Below are 16,957 nucleotides of genomic sequence, written 5' to 3'. Positions count from 1 at the left end.
TAAGATAATAAACATTTGTTGCTTCAAAAAAATAAAGTGGGAGATATAAGTTTTGAGTGTTTTGGAGAGAAAAACACAATGAATTGTTAAAAGTGGTTGCCATCAGGGTGGGAACTGGGAGACAGGGAGTCTAGAACTGGGAAAGAGTTCCCAAGACTTACGGCCACGATCCTGTCTCCCACAGCAAGGGACCCCTCCTTGGCAGCCGGGCTTCCGGGCACCACGGCGGCAGCATACACTCCATTCTCGAGACTGATGCCACTGTCTGCAAACCACAGAGGCCCACAGTTAACCCCCGCCAGGGTCAAACGGCCCTCTGGCTGTCTCCCCTCATCTTTGTGAGATCAACTTATAAAAGGGATGTTGGCAGACTATGAACTATCCATCTCAGCACCCCAACCAGGTCAGACCATCCAGGGGCCTGATCATGTCTGGTCTAGTGAATCAGTCAGTCAGTCACAGCAAGACGCAAGGCCCAGATGGTCCCCTGGCGGGAAGCGCACACACTGCAATACCTCGTTCTGGGAATAAGGTACGCTTGAAAACACACGTACCCTCTCTACACAAGAAAGGGTACCCTATCCATCTCCACGGCCCCTACCTTTATGCCCGCTCAGGTTGATGTGCAGTGGTGTGACCACCTTCCCACCCAGGGACTTCCTCCGACGCACGACCATGTTGATGGCCCCCTCCCCATTGAGAAGTGCCTTGATGGCCTGCTTCTTGTCCTTGTTGATGAGGTCCACGTCGTTGATTCTCAGCAGCCAGTCATTGACCCTGAGGAGGGGCACAGCCAGGTCACTGCCTGAGAAAGCCTTGGGACCAGGGGAATGCCTGTTGCTCCTTCTCGGGAGCAGAACACCAGAAAGCAGGTACCCCACAAACACATTCAGAAAGATTTCCTCTTCTAAGAGAGTAGAGTAGTTAACCTTGTGGATGTTGCAGCCTGGGTTCAAATCCAAGCGCTACAACTTAGGGGCAATGTGACGTAGCCCCTCTAGGCCTCAGGGTTCTCATTTGTAAAATGGGGGCTACAAGCACCTACCTCGTGGAATTGTAAAGGTTAATGAATTCTATAAAGTGACTGAACTTAGCAGTCACCAAGCACTATGTAGGTGCTAGTTATTATCATTACTATGTCATGGGATGAGCAAGCAAAGCATATTCTAGACTCTCACACACACCACCTGAGCCCCCTTTAACACACAGAAGCAAAAGGAGAAAGATCAGATTCAGAGGCAATTTGGAGGCAGTACGTCCTTTAAGAACAGGGTTAACAGTTGAACCTGCAAGCTTCAGGTTGCTTCTAAGAGCCCCCCAGATCCTGGGATGCGTTCATTTAAATGCCAGCTGGTGGTCTCCCTGGTGGCTCAGTGGCAAAGAACCCACCCGTCAATGCAGGAGACAAAATGTTCGATCCCTGATCCGTGAAGATCCACATGCCGTGCAATCACCAAGCCTGCAAGCCACAACTATTGGGCCTGTGCTCTAGAGCCCGGGAACTACACCTACCGAGCCCACGTGCCCCGCAGCCTGTGCCCGGCAATGAGAGAAGCCACTGCAATGAGAGGCCTCCACACCACAATCAGAGCGTTTCCCCTGCTCGCTGCAACTAGAGAAAGGCTGTGCAGCAATGAAGAGCCAGCACAGCCAAAAACAATTTTCTTAAAAAAGAAGTATCTTATCAATGTCACCTGGCTCTCCTCCAGGTCCTCTGCGTTAGGTCAAAGGGAAACTTCCCCCTCCCCGCCAGAGCCGGGGTCCTGACACTTACCGTAAGCGGCCATCAGCGATGCTTCCTTTGTCCACTTTAGTGACAAATATGCCACAGTCCCCCGGCAAACAAGGCTCATTCACACCCTCTGCCATATCGAACCCAAGTGCTTTCAAGTCAATATCCTCCTGTCAAGAACAGCAGCAACAGCTCACTTGAAGCAGTGATGAGAAACACTTGGCTCTTACACCTCTGGCCACTCACTCCAATGCGGGGGTTGAACCTTCACTCTGATGGGGCACTTGGTCCCCAGGATGAAAGCTCTGAGCAGCTGTGATCCACCCCTCTCTGCCACTGCAGACACACAGCCCCTCGAGCTCTGCTCTCCACGCACTGCCAGCATCTGCTGGGGGACACAGGAGGCCAAGCTGCAGCTGCTACCTGGCTTGGACAAGTGCCGGCAAAGGATGCATCTGCACCCTGGGAGGAAAAGCTGACCTCCCAACTAGCAGCCGTGAAACTGGAGGGCACTGCAGGAGGGCCGGCCACCCTCTCACCTCCGTCCCAAGCCTGCATGTTGAGGAGAGCTGAGGAGAAAAAGACCTGCGGGCAGTTTACCGTCTCCCTTTCAAACTCCACAACTTCTGTCTCCCACTCCATAGAGTCTGTGTCGATGGCTGAGTCGTGCGAGCTGTGGGCCATCAGCTGCCGGAACCGGGCCTCCTTTTCCAACTGGGATTCCATCTGCTCCCTGTGGACGAAGAGGGAGTCATGGCAACGGCCCTCTGGGAGGCAAAGCATCCCAGCTGAGTCCACTGGGAAACGAGGTGGACCATGCCCATCTCCCTCACACTACACACCAGCTTCCTAATAAATCTGAGGGTCAGGTCAGGTCAAGGCTTCCTGAATCGGTGGGTTTTCATAGTTTTTAAGTCTCAGAAATTTGCCCCAAATTTATCTAAGTAGGGGCTTAATGCAATTCTGATAGAAATGCCAGTAAGACTTTCTGTAGCCAAGACTATTCTAAAATGTATATGGAAAGGCAAGGAATTAGAATGACTAAACCGATTTTTTAAATGAAGAATAAAATGGGAGGGATCCTTCTACTTGATTTCAAGACTTATACAGCTACATAAATCAAGGCTGTGTGGAACTGCCAGGAAGACAGAGACCTGGATCAGTAGAACAGAACAGAAGACCCAGAATCAGCTCCACAAAGTACAAAAGGTACAGAAGCAGTTCCACAAAGAAAGCAGCGTCTTCAACTGAGGGCGCTGGAGCAGGTGGGCATCACGGCAACAGACTCTCAGCCTAAACCCCATACCTTACGTAAAGATTAACTCGCGCTCTATCACAGATTTGAATGTAAAACTATAAAACTTCTAGAAGGAAAGTATAGGAGAAAATCTTTGAGATCTAAAATAGATTAAGGGTTTTTCAGACATAACATAATCCATTAAAAGTTTTTAAAAAATCAATACATTGGATTTGATCAAAATAAAAAGCTTTAGCTCTCAGAAAGACCCAGGGAAGAGGACGAAAAAAGACTCAAAACCTTGTAATCTTCCCCAGTAACATCCTCCTTCCTAAAACCTGGGCCCAGACGACATTCCGAATTCACCATTACTGCCCTGACACACTCCTGCTGCGCGTTCACTGCACATGGCTCAGCTCTCACCCACTATGCAAGGCTGCTGCTTCTGCAGACAGGGGGCTTCCTGGGCAGCAGCAGCAAGTCCCTTGCCTGCATCCCACCAGTTAAGAGAACTTAGCACAGAGAAGGCGCAAATACAAATGTGCTGAACAAACAAACAAACGGAACCTGACATTCCTCAGAAGCTCCAGGCAACTCTGGCTCAATTACTGTACAAAACCTCTTCCCGTGCTCAAGCATCCAGGGCTCCAGGCTTTGCCCTAATTTGATGCTACTGCTTGCTAGATCCAGACTGGGTCCCTGGAGAGCCTGCCTTTTTGCCTCTTAACCTCTGGGATTTTCTTAGACTGCTTAAGCCCCAGGGCTTCTGGGTTTTCATTAAGCAAATGAAGCTGTTTGTCTCATGTTAAGAGGTGCTGTTGAACAGGGAGGAAGGGGAAGCAGTCACCCACTTGTGGAAGGCTTCGCTGAAGTGTGTGAGGCTTGCACACTCGCTAGCTTCTCACCACCCTATCAGATTGGGAGGTCTCACGAACAGAGAGAGAGCCCCTGCTTCTCAACTACAGAGTCTGGTTCCTGTTCTGAACTACAATGATGGCTGTTGGGATCTGCCAGTTTCTCTTTTTCAGCTTGCATCTTTGTATTTTCTATACACTGGGAGGGGCCACCAAGTCTGAAGTGACGTCCCTGGAGCAGCGCTGTAATCAAGTTATCTGACGCCCCACATAGCACAGGCAGAGTAGACTGGAGTGGTAGTAACAACCACCTTCAAACGCTGCTTCACAATCTGTCATCTTTCTGTCCCATAGCATACTGGTCTCTCAGATGGCCCTGCCTTGGGTCCGTCTCCGTGTGCTGTGAGCCCCACAGGGACCAATGGCTTGTGCCTCCCCCAGGGCCTGGTCCACAAAGAACAGGTACCTTGCAAATCCTTGCTGAGTTGGCGAGTGAACGAGGGAGGGAGGGAATGAATGGACAACACATGCTTGCCCGTTCCCCAGTGGACCGCCCGGGGCAGGGGCCTTCCTTCCGATGCCCCTGTGCACACGGTGCCCGTCCACCCCCACAGGCTCACCAAAGGGCCGCTGCTACTTCTGTGCTGGTCTGAGGATTTCTAATCAACTCTCAACGTAGAGGCAACCCTGGGACACATTTTATGGACTGACCAAGAAAGGGGACCGGCGGCCAGGCCTGCCCATGGGGCTGCTGTGCCCTGAGGGTAGGGGGCCCTGTGCTCCCCGGGTGCCAGCTCATCCCAGCAGCGCCCACCCCAGCATACTTGAGCTCCTTCAGCTCCCGGCTGACGTCGTTCTTCTGTTTGCGAGTGTCGTCCAGGCTGCGCAGGGCCTCAGCCAGCTCACTCACTGCCCGGTCCCGCTCCCGCCTCAGGTTGTCACAGAGCGTCCTGACAGAGGGGGCAAAGGGCAAGGTCACTGTGAGGAGCAGGGGGCGGAGGACTCACGGCCTGCAGTGAAGCTTGCAGCCCATGCTCCTGAACACCCCGGATGCCTGATGCGTGAGAGGAGTGCTTGAGAGTCTGGAGACAAGACCTCCCGGGCCAATCCCACACAGGGTCAGAGGGGCACCTTGGACCTGGCAGAGGGGACAACCCCATGGTTACCAGGCAACAAGCATCTCACTCTGCAGTCCAGCGTTCGTCCCACAGTTTCACTCTCAGTGTACCTGAGGTCAAACACCATGCTCCCGCTCCCAGCCCATCTGGCAAGCCCCGGTGCTCCAGCACTGACCACATGCTTCATGCAAGTTTTTCTAGAGTTGCCCTCCACCCCACAAGTAGATGGAGCCCCCCATTTGGACAGAAATCATGTCTTATGCATCTCTGCAGCCCCAAGCCCTGTGCAGGTAGAAAGTGTAGGCTTAAAAAGTCTCTACTAACAAACGTGTGGCCTCTGGGATCCCAGGATCAGCTTGGTCAGTCAGACAGGAGGTGGGGACAGGTGACCCAGCAGCAGGGGAGTCTGCGCTCTGTGCCACCTCCAGAACTGCATCCTGCCACCGGATGGACCCTGAGTGGGCAGGTCCCTACCTATCAATGGCCCCAAGTCCCCTCCAACCCTGAACCTTCATCTCCCGATCAGCCCAGAGTACATCTGTCTCTCCAAATGGCCACAAGTTACCAAAAGTCTCAATGACCAGGTTCTCAGTCATCACCAGCAACACCACGCCACTAGGGCCTCTCCTGGCTTTCCTCCAGGCCAAGGTCCAAGTCTACACTCAAGGGCTTCCCTTCAGAGGTCCTCACCACCTGCCCTCAGGAGCCGTCAGCCGCTTCTCCTATTGACTCTGTAAGTGTGCACCCCACTCATGCCACACCCAGTCCCAGGCCTGCCGTGAGTTCACCAACCACCTTTGTTCACGATGGTCCCTCAGGCTGCAGCACCCATCCCCCTTCTCCATTTAGAAAAGACGCCACCCAAGCTTAAGTTCCAGCTTGAATGCCATGCTTCCTGGGGAGACCTCCCTACCTGCCCCCCAGTTCCCTGCACACCCCCACAGGTTTACTGTCCATGCATCTCCCTCCCACCATTGCCCTGTCCCATGACATTGCTCGGCCCCCTCACAGGCATCACACGTGCCCAGGAGCCTCAAAGGCTATTTCTCTCCCAGGGTCTCCTTAAAGCTCAAGGGACCATTGGTTGTCAGGAACCAATGAATACTGGCTGTAAGAATGCAGTTCTGTGATACAAATGAATTTACTTACCAAATAGAAAGAGAGAGAAACTTACAGAGTTACAGAATGAACCTATGGTTGCTGGGTGGGGAGGGGAAGGACGAGCGGAAGGGAAAGTTAGAGAGTTTGGGATGGACATGTACACAACGCCATATTTAAAATGGATAACCATCAGGGACTGACTGTGTGGCACAGGGAGCTGTGCTCAGTGTGCTGTGCCAGCCTGGATGGGAGGGGGGTCTGGGGGAGAGTGGAGGCGTGTGTACGGACGGCTGAGTCCCTTCGCTGTTCACCTGAAACTACCACCACGTTGTTTGTTAAGCAGCTACACCCCAACACAAAATACAAAGTTTAAAAGAAAAGAATGCATTTCTGAAACGTCAGTTGCACCAGAAGCCCCCTAAGCCTGGCCTTGTGCCACTTCATGAGGGTCTATGCTCTGGACACAGCAGGCACTTGGACCTCTAGGGTGAAGGGAAATAGGAAGTTGAGATGCAATGGAAAATTCCAAATTTTCACTATGAGGCGAGACTGGGGCATCACCTAGAGTGAGAACGATGACCCAGGTCACTCCCACCAGACCTGGAAGTAAGTGGTAAAGACTCTGACCCTCCCACAGACCCACTGTGTCATGGGGAGACCCAAGCCTGTGGGGGCCCCAGCGCCCATACCGGATGCTGTCGCGCTCAGCCACGATCTTGTCCCGCTCCTGGAATGCCCAGTCCCGCCGGCACTTGGCCACGTCCGCCTCTTGGAGGGCTTCCTTCAGCTCCTGGCACAGAGCCTTGCACTGCTTTCGAAGGATTTCAGCCTCCTTGTTGGCTCTCCCGGCGTCCATCGTCACTGTGTCTTTGATCTGCAGGAGGACAACAAGCGAGCAGAGGGGGAAGTTACTGGGCCTTCTGGTCCGGAAGTGCCCTCCAACTGGTGCAGGAGCTGGGGCTGCACTCTCCGGAGCTGGATGGAGGGAAGTGCTGAGATCCCAGGAAGAGCCCATTCTGACACACCCCAAACCATGACAACATGCTCCACAGCCATGCTCAGACCCCTAGTGATGCTGTATTTGTGTTCACCCAAACTCGCTCAGCCCCTCACAGAGCCAGGACTGGAAGCCCGGCCGCTCCTCTGTCCTGGTCTCAGGGGCCCAGGGGAAATGACCCCCAGAGGGCTCCTCCTAAACCCCACCTGCCATTTACGGGATGTGTGTCTTGCAGAGAGCCCTCTGCATCTCTCTAGAGAGTGCTTGTGACAAATCGTGACACGAGGCCCCACTGCAGTGAAGGCTGCAGCACTGGTCATGACACTTCCCCACCCGCTGTGTCTACAGCACAGCTGATATACTCTGGCATGCAGTTACCGCTAAATCTGAAAATTTACTGGCTGCTGTTTGCTGGGGAAGTCCTGGGTGTCTCAGCTCCTTTAAAAAGCTGAAATCTAAAGGATCTGCTTCTAGACCTCTTTCCAAAGCACGACATGCTCCGTTAAAATCTCAAATCAAACTCTTTGAAGCCCTCATACAGAAAGCTCCCTCTGGGCTTCTGCAATCCTCAGAAAACATGAAGAATACGACAGACGACGAAGTGAGTGCCTACTGCTAGAGCAACTCCTAGTCCAACTCAAACGCGTTCTGAAGAAGTAAAATACACACGAGACAGAACGCTCCTCTGGTCATCATCCACCTCCCCCGGTGCCTCCCCTCCTACCCCTCTGCTCCCCAAGGCTCCCTCCTCACTTTACGCAGTACCTCCCCCCTCACACAATGTTCCCCAACTTTCTACCAAATTCAATCCCCAGGCAGGACTGGACATCAGAGACGCAACTGCATTCAAGGGGCAGTAGAAAGCACTACCAGTCCAAGTGACCAAGCTTGCCTTTCAAGGGGACAGTGGCTCTGTCAGAGGGGCCTGTCTTAGGAAGTGATCCAGTCTCCGGAAGGACCTCTGTGAAAGGCAGCAGCGCCCCACGGCTTCCCTGGGGCAGCGACCAGTTTCCACGTCCTCCTGAGGCTGGCGAGCTTTCAGGAACCTGGAAGCCCATGGCCGGAGGTTGGACCCCGGCCCGGGTGAAGGAAATCCCTGGATGTGCCCACTCTCAGAGGTGGGAAGCAAGGGAGAGAGGTGGCAGAGCTGACCGGGTGTCCAGAGCGAGGCAAAAACCCTGACAGGGCCCCCACCTGCCCTTTCTTTGCACAACCCACTCTGGAGAAGACAATAGGGTGGGTGGGAGGCAATGAAAGAGAAAAGAGGGTAAATAAACAGGAGGTACAGAGAGGAGAGGGGGGAGCATAGGAAGGCACAGGTGTCAGAAGGAAAAAGAACCACCAGCCCTGGTGAGCAGAACAAAAACAGTTCTGAGACCTGGGCCCTGGCCTGGCTCAAGGTTCATCTCAGGTGACCCCACAAGAAGTGGCTGCTGGAGAGGGGTGGGAGCAATCCTCAGGGACCTCGCAGGCCATGGGGAGATAAGACCCTCCATGCCCACACCTCAGAGCCAGGACGGCCCAGGCCACAGACTTAGCCTCTTCTGTCCAGACGGAGAACGGTCTTGTCCCAGAAGCCAGACAGATTCCAGAGGGAGCCGAGGGTTTCAGCTGTGGAAGCTACAGGGGCGGGGGCTGGGCTGTCCTGGCCTACTGACTGGGATGGGTGCCCAGAAAAGATTTCTGTCTCAGCTGACAGCAGGCCTCATGTGTGGCCAGTGCCCCTGTGAAGGTTCAGGGCTCCAGGCTGGAGGAACACGGGAGCCCTGGGAGGAGTGGGCGACACGGGCTACCAGACCGAGCACTGAGGGGCAGCCGGGGGTCTTCCTCTGGCCCTGTGCTTCTGCAATCCTGCCAAGAGCACAATTAACCTCTAACATCTCAACCAGGTGGCCGCTGGCCTATCACAGGCTCACCTTCAATGGCTTTAACACACTGTCCTTGACGCTGCAGTTCAGAGACTGACTCAGGCATTTCTGATGTTTCTACTCTTCATCATTTTGTTTCCCTTATTTGGTAGCAACATTTTCCCCAACAATTAAGCTCTCATACCAGAATATGAAATTGAGGTTGATGTTTTCTCCAGGGCAATCACCAAGCCCTAACACATTGTATTTGCTTATTAAGAATCTCTTCAATTACCTAGAATAATAGTCCAATTCAGAGAGTCAGACACTATGTTGGTAGATAGATGTCAGGAGCCACGGGTGGGGGCGGCAGAGGGATGGGGAGTTAGTGTCTAGTTGGGACAGAGTTTCAGTTTAGAAAGGTGAAAAATCGAGAGATGGATGATGGTAAGAGCTGCACGACAATGTGAATCTACTTAGTGCCACTGAACTGTGCAGTCAAATACGGTTAAAATAGTATGTTTTATATTATGTGACTTTTACAGCAATAAAAAAAATGAATCTCTTCATTATGGTCTTTTAAAAATTTCATCAAAGAAAAAATATTCCTTTTCACGATGGCTTTCACCTTGATGGTCCGGAGAAGTCTCACTCCCTCTGCATGAAACTGTCGTTATTTGGCCCATTTTTGCCTATAAAAACAATCTCATAGGATGCACCCTAATCCTAACAGGGTGGTAAAGTTCAGACGGGCATAAAAATAACCCTGATAATAAAGACTTAAATCATTCCCACTTTACGCAGATACCATTCTAAGTGTGTTTTCAATGTTAATTCAGCTGATGGTCGCAACCACCCTGCAAAGCAGATGCTGTCATCATTTTCAGTTTGTAGATGAGGCAACTGAGAGGCCCAGAGCTCTAGGAGAGGTGAGAGGTCATGTGGTTGAGGAGGTCCACCCTCCAAGCACTGCTCCCAGCACTGCCAGGGCATGAGGCAGCATCACTGTCCAGAGAGGGGCTCTCGAGCCCTGGCCACCCCTCGGGTATCAGCCCTGCCTCAGGCTCAGTCCAGGGGGCTCTGGCTGCAACAATCCAGGCACACACTGTCCCTTCCCAAACTGCCCAACCTTTAACACTTTCTTTTCACTTTTCACTGGAGAAGGCGATGGCACCCCACTCCAGTACTCTTGCCTGGAAAATTCCATGGACAGAGGAGCCTGGTAGGCTGCAGTCCATGGGGTCACTAAGAGTCAGACACGACTGAGCAACTTTACTTTCACTTTTCACTTTCATGCATTGGAGAAGGAAATGGCAACCCACTCCAGTGTTCTTGCCTGGAGAATCCCAGGGACAGGGGAGCCTGGTGGGCTGCCGTCTATGGGGTCACACAGAGTCGGACACGACTGAAGTGACTTAGCTTAGCTTAGCTTTCACTTTTCACAGGCCAGTTTTCAAGCCTTTATTCTAATGGACCTGCAGAGCAAAGCAGAATTGAGAAGAATGAATGGAGAACTACTCCAATGGAAAGAAAATCTGCTCTGATCAAGTTCAGCAGCTCCAAACAGAGTCACACGTGAAGCAACAGAATGCAAAAGCAATCTCAAACAGGGAGAGTCCACGGGCCTATGTCCACGGCCCTGTGCTCTGCCTCAGCGGAACACACATGGTCATAGGAGTAAGCAGTGTCAGCAATGAGGTCTGGGTGGTCAGGCAGGAAAGATGCAGAGATGCCCCACTAGTCACTCAGCAGTCAAGCTCAGAGCTCAATTTGGATGCTCCTGAGCCCCATTCCCTGCAGATTTATCCCCCAGGAAGCAAAGCTTGAAAGGGTCCTTGGGCTCAGCCTAGTAGACCATCTTCCCATCAGGAGCCCAACCACCCCTCCACAGAGCAGATTCCTCAGATGCTGGGGGAAAGGAATGCCGAGTGTGCTCTTCCAGACTCACAAGGCCAAACGTATCTATGGCTCTTGGACCCTGGTACTCCAAGCACCTACGCTGGCCTTGGGATATCTTCTTAATGAGCAAGTCCTCGAGCTGACTTCCAGCTGGAGACTAATCAACCGTCACATCACCGAGGGCATGGGTGAACATCGCATGTGTCATCCAACCTTCTTCCTATGCTGTCAGCTCCAGATACCCGGGACCACAGCTGGACCTCACCTGCGTCCCATGCAGCCTGACCAGATCCTGGCACCAAGCATGAGCTCAGCAGTTACCCAGGCAACCTGCGACAGCCCAGCCAGCAGCAGGCCACCTGTGTCCCATGCAGCCTGACCAGATCCTGGCACCAAGCATGAGCTCAGCAGTTACCCAGGCAACCTGCGACAGCCCAGCCAGCAGCAGGCCAAAGGTGAGAAGCCGTCAGCTCCCGGCTACTGCAAGCACCTACGCGCCACAGCCCTTCCTCCCTCACCACCTTCCTACCTGTCGCAGCGCCTCCATCTCCTCGCTGGCCGCCTTCTTCTCAGACGTGCTGCTCTTGAGCTTGGACTCGGCCAGCTCTACCTCGGTCTGCAGCTTGTCCAGCTCGGAGATGACCTGGTCGCGCTCGCTCATGATGAGCTTGTACTCGCTGTACACCGCGTCCCGCTCCTCCTTGTACTTCTCCGACTCCTTGGCGGTTTTCGCCTGTGTGGTCCTCAGCTCTGTCAGCTCTGACTGCAGCAACTCCATCTCCCACTGCAGGTCCTTGTTCTGGGCCGTGGCTTTGTTCAGCTCATGGTGAATGGCCTCGAACCTGGGGGAGAGGGGCAGCCAGGACGTGGGGGATGGGGACCTGCCCGGCCAGCTCTGCTGTGCTGGACAGTGAAGCGCGAAGATTTGAGAGAGGTCATTCTCCACACCCCAGGAGAGAAAAGTCGTGAAGGACCAGTGCCCTTGGACCCAGACTTTTTCTCAACCTTTTACAAATATTCGAAGTCGCACAGAGGACTTCACTCTCTCTGCTCTACCAGAAAAAAGAATTCTTTCCTTCTTCCATGGTCAAGCTACATTATTTAAAAAAAAAAAAAAAAACAAAAAGAATCACAGCCTATGAAAGATAAAAGTGGCCTGAATGATCACTGAGTCTGGCCACCTCATTTCACAGATATAGATGATAAGGCTTCGAGATACAGGTGACTGGTCCAAGGTCACCAGGTTGGCATCAGGGCACAGCTCAGTCCTTCCAGGCAAGGAAGACCCTGCCATGAAGGTAGCCCTGCAAATTAAAGCCTGCAGCTCCAGAGCAGCGTTTCTGAATGTGGGTTCCTTGGAGCACCAACCCTGCGTGGAGCTCCATTAAAGAAAGTGTGCCCTTTACTGACCGATGTTTAGGAGACACTGCACTCTGCCCCCTCTTGGGAGAATCTAGTGCACGGTACCAGAGTAAAGGCTCTGAGAAGTCCTGCAGGGCAGACACCTGTTTATGTGCCACCTGGCAACTCCCAAACTCTCTTACAGCTGGAGGCTACCTTTCATATAAAGCTAATAGGCAGCTCAGAGGACAGGTATGCTGCAGAAATGTACTTAAGAAACACTGTCTGAGGGCTGGGGTCACAGCCCTACAGATTATCTACCTTAATAAAAAGTAGAACTTTTGGAAGAAATAGTGCCTAGCACAATTAACTTCCCTATCTGTTAGGTGGGTGAGTGACAGGGAGAGGCTTGTGAGGCAACCTCAGAATCAGGATGGTCAGATCACCCGAGCCATTCAGACGGGAGAAAAGAGCACAATAACCATGACATGCTGAGGGTCAGGAAAATGATTTCTGGAGATAACGTAACTTTTTATTGAAAGAGCTCAAGGTGCTCTTTTTCCTTCCAGAAAGTAGCAGGGAGCCTTGCAGATAACCAAGAGCCCACAGAGGAGAGAATGGTCCCTGGCAGGGAAGGCAGCACTTGGCCCTCTGGCCGTTCTCCGAGCACAAAAGACAGGCAGGCTCTGCCTCCTGTAGCGGCCCAGGTTCCTACCTCCTCAGGGAGAGGGCGCACTGGTGCTGCAGCTGGATGGCCGTGTCCCTCTGCTGGGTCAGCATCTCCGTCTGCTTCAGCAGGCGCTGGTTCTCCTCCTCCATCTGCTCCAGGCGGCTCAGGTCTGAGTTGTGGATGGCAACTTTCTCACTGTACCGCTTCCGCAGGGCGTCATAGTCCTTCTTCACCACCTCCAGCTTGTCCATGGCTGTGTCGTACAGCTTGTTGAGAATTTCTGATGATCCGTTGTGCTTCAACACCTGGGGACCAGAGAATCATGCTTACCAAAGGTCAGAGGGCAGGAAGAAGGACAAACTGGCCTTCATCTGTCTGGGGGAAGGACTGTTGACAAGGGAGGAGAGGTTGCACCCTCTGGCCTTCAGGAGTCTCACAATCTGGTTCCACAGGCCCTGCAGGCACACTGAGCTGACTCACTCTTTCACAAATATTCCTTCAGTAGTGTGCAGGAAAGGGTTATCGTAGCAGGTCTGAGACGTCTAGCCTTAGGGAGGCCTGCTTGCGAGCTGACCCTTGGCTGGTGTCTGGCAACATGAATGGTAAGTAGTCCACCGCACTGACGTAAAATTTTTCCCAAGTGATAGGAAGGGTTTTCCATGACTGGAGTGGATGGACAGTGTGTCTTGGGCTCAGCACCACCTTTCTTCTGGGAGTCTTGAATTTCAGAGCATGCTAAGCAAGGGGCTACGTATACGGCCACTCCCAGTAAAAACTCCCTGGGCAGGGAGAACTCGTGAGCTTCCCTGGTTACAGTCTCACGTGTTGTCATGATTCAGTGCTGGGGGAACTAAGCCTGTCCTGTGCGACTCCACAGCAGGGTTCTCAGAACCCATCAACCAGTTTCCTCTGGACTTTGCCCCATGCACCCCTTTCCAGGAGAAAGGACCAGTGACCCCACAAGAGACTGACCCAGACTTGCCCAGGAGTGTCCAGGAGTCTTCAGCAGAGGCGGGGGTCGGTGCTGGCCTGCTGCAGGCTTGGGGGCAGTGAGTGTAGCAGTGCATGCATGGGATCTTTTGAAGGAGGTCACCATTATCTTCATTACCTCCAACATAGTTTTGGCCCCAGGAAAATATCAGGGAGGGAACACAGCCCCACCCATCAACAGAAAATTGAATTAAAGATTTGAGGAGCATGGCCCCACCCATCAGGATAAGACCCAGTTTCCCCCTCAGTCAGTCTCTCCAATCAGAAGCTTCCATGAACCTCTTATCTTTCTCCATCAGAGGATAGACAGACTGAAAACCATAATCACAGAAAACTAACCAATCTGATCACATGGACCACAGACTTGTCTAACTCAGTGAAACTATGAGCCATGCCATGTAAGGCCACCCAAGACGGACAGGTCATGGTGGAGAGTTCTGACAAACTGTGGTCCACTGGACAAGGGAATGGCAAACCACTTCAGTATTCTTGCCCTGAGAACCCCATGAACAGGATGAAAAGGCAAAATGATAGGACACTGGAAGATGAACTCCCCAGGTCAGTAGGTGCCTAATATGCTACTGGAGACCAGTGGAGAAATAACTCCGGAAAGAATGAAGAGACAGAACCAAAGCAAAAACACCACCAAGTTGTGGATGTGACTGGCAACAGAAGCAAAGTCAGATGCTGCTGCTGCTGCTAAGTCACTTCAGTCGTGTCCAACTCTGTGTGACCCCATAGACAGCAGCCCATCAGGCTCCCTTGTCCCTGGGATCCTCCAGGCAAAAACACTGGAGTGGGTTGCCATTTCCTTCTCCAATGCATAAAAGTGAAAAGTGAACTTGAAGTCGCTCAGTCGTGTCAGACTCTTAGCGACCCCATGGACTGCAGCCTACCAGGCTCCTCTGTCCATGGGGTTTTCCAGGCGAGAGTACTGGAGTGGGGTGCCATTGCCTTCTCCAAAGTCCAATGCTATAAAGAGCAATATTGCATAGGAACCTGGAATGTTAGGTCCATGAATCAAGGAAAACTGGAAGTGGTCAAACAGATGACAACAGTGAATGTCGACATTTTAGGAATCAGCGAACTAAAATGGACTGGAATGGGTGAATTTAACTCAGATGACCATTATATCTACTACTGTGAGCAAGAATCCCTTATAAGAAATATAGTAGCCATTATAGTCAACAAGAGAGTCCAAAATGGAGTACTTGGACGCAATCTCAAAAAGGACAGAATGATCTCTGTTTGTTTCCAAGGCAAACCATTCAATATCACAGTTGTCCAAGTCTATGCCCTGACCAGTAAATAATGCTGAAGAAGCTGAAGTGGAACAGTTCTATGAAGACCTATAAGACCTTCTAGAACTAACACCCAAAAAGATGTCCTTTTCATTATAGGGGACTAGAATGCAAAAGTAGGAAGTCAAGAAACACTTGGAATAACAGGCAAATTTGGCCCTGGAGTACAGAACGAACAAGGGCAAAGCCTAATAGGGTTTTGCCAAGAGAATGCACTGGTCATAGCAAACACCCTCTTCCAACAACACAAGAGAAGACTCTACACATGGGCATCACCAGATGGTCAATACCGAAATCAGACTGATTATATTCTTTGCAACCAAAAATGGAGAAGCTTTATACAGTCAGCAAAAACAAGACCAGCAGCTGACTGTGGCTCAGACCATGAACTCCTTATTGCCAAATTCAGACTTAAATTGAAGAAAGTAGGGAAAACCACTAGACCATTCAGGTATGACCTAAATCAAATCCCTTACGATTATACAGTGGAAGTTACAAATAGATTCAAGGGATTAGATCTGATAGACAGAGTGCCTGATGAACTATGGACGGAGGTTCGTGACATTGTACAGGAGACAGGGATCAAGACCATCCCCGGGAAAAAGAAATGCAAAAAAGCTAAATGGTTGTCTGTGGAGGCTTTACAAATAGCTGTGAAAATAAGAGAAGCAAAAAGCAAAGGAGAAAAGGAAAGATATATGCATTTGAATGCAGAGTTCAAAAGAATAGCAAGGAGAGATAAGAAAGCCTTCCTCAGTGATCAGTGCAAAGAAATAGAGGAAAACAATAGAATGGGAAAGACTAGAGATGTCTTCAAGAAAATGAGAGGTACCAAGGGAACATTTCATGCAAATATGAGCACAATAAAGGACAGAAATGGTATGGACCTAACTGAAAGCAGACGGTATCAGGAAGAGGTGGCAAGAATACACTAAAGAACTATACAGAAAAGATCTTCGCAATCCAGATAATCACTATGGCATGATCACTCACCTAGAGCCAGACATCCTGGAATGCGAAGTCAAGTGGGCCTTAGGACCCAGAACAATTACTAAGAACAAAGCTAGTGGAGGTAACAGAATTCCAGTTGAGCTATTTCAAATCCTGAAAGATGATGCTGTGAAAGTGCTACACTCAATATGCCAGCAAATTTGGAAAACTCAGCAGTGGCCACAGGACTGGAAAAGGTCAGTTTTCATTCCAATCCCAAAGAAAGGCAATGCTAAAGAATGTTCAAACTACTGCACAATTACACTCATCTCACATGCTCGCAAAGTAATGCTCAAAATTCTCCAAGCCAGGCTTCAACAGTACATGAACCGTGAACTTTCAGATGTTCAAGCTGGATTTAGAAAAGGCAGAGGAACAAGAAATCGAATTGCCAACAACTGCTGGATTATCAAAAAAGCAAGAGAGCTGCAGAAAAACATTTAATGCTGTTTTATTGACTGTGCCAAAGCCTTTGACTGTGTGGATCACCACAAACTGTGGAAAATTCTTCAGAAGATGGGAATACCAGACCACCTGACCTGCCTCTTAAGAAATCTGTATGCAGGTAGGAAGCAACAGTAAGAACTGGACATGGAGCAACAGACTGGTTCCAAATAGGAAAAGGAGTACGTCAAGGCTGTATATTGTCACCCTGCTTATTTAACTTATATTCAGAGTAATCATGAGAAACACTGGGCTGGAGGAAGCACAAGCTGGAATCAAGATTGCCGGGAAAAATATCAATAACGTCGGATATGCAGATGACACCACCCTTATAGCAGAAAGTGAAGAACTAAACAGCCTCTGATGAAAGTGAAAGAGGAGAGTGAAATAGTTGGCTTAAAGCTCAACATTCAAAAAACTAAGATCATGGCTTCTG

General features: G+C 51.0%; 1 protein-coding gene across 1 annotated transcript in view; it reads right to left on the bottom strand.

Annotated features, from left to right (window-relative positions):
* The window catches only part of DLG5 (discs large MAGUK scaffold protein 5), a 123,205-nt gene that overhangs the window by 28,123 nt on the left and 78,125 nt on the right, over positions 1-16,957 (bottom strand). The window contains 8 exon segments of the mRNA XM_005893785.3: positions 162-265; positions 602-777; positions 1,775-1,902; positions 2,333-2,465; positions 4,648-4,773; positions 6,732-6,916; positions 11,315-11,627; positions 12,842-13,101. Of these exon segments, the coding sequence (XP_005893847.2) occupies positions 162-265; positions 602-777; positions 1,775-1,902; positions 2,333-2,465; positions 4,648-4,773; positions 6,732-6,916; positions 11,315-11,627; positions 12,842-13,101 (1,425 nt within the window).

This window comes from Bos mutus, chromosome 28 (genome assembly GCF_027580195.1).
Source record: "Bos mutus isolate GX-2022 chromosome 28, NWIPB_WYAK_1.1, whole genome shotgun sequence".
Lineage (NCBI taxonomy): Eukaryota > Metazoa > Chordata > Mammalia > Artiodactyla > Bovidae > Bos > Bos mutus.
This window is presented reverse-complemented; position numbering and strand designations above follow the sequence as displayed.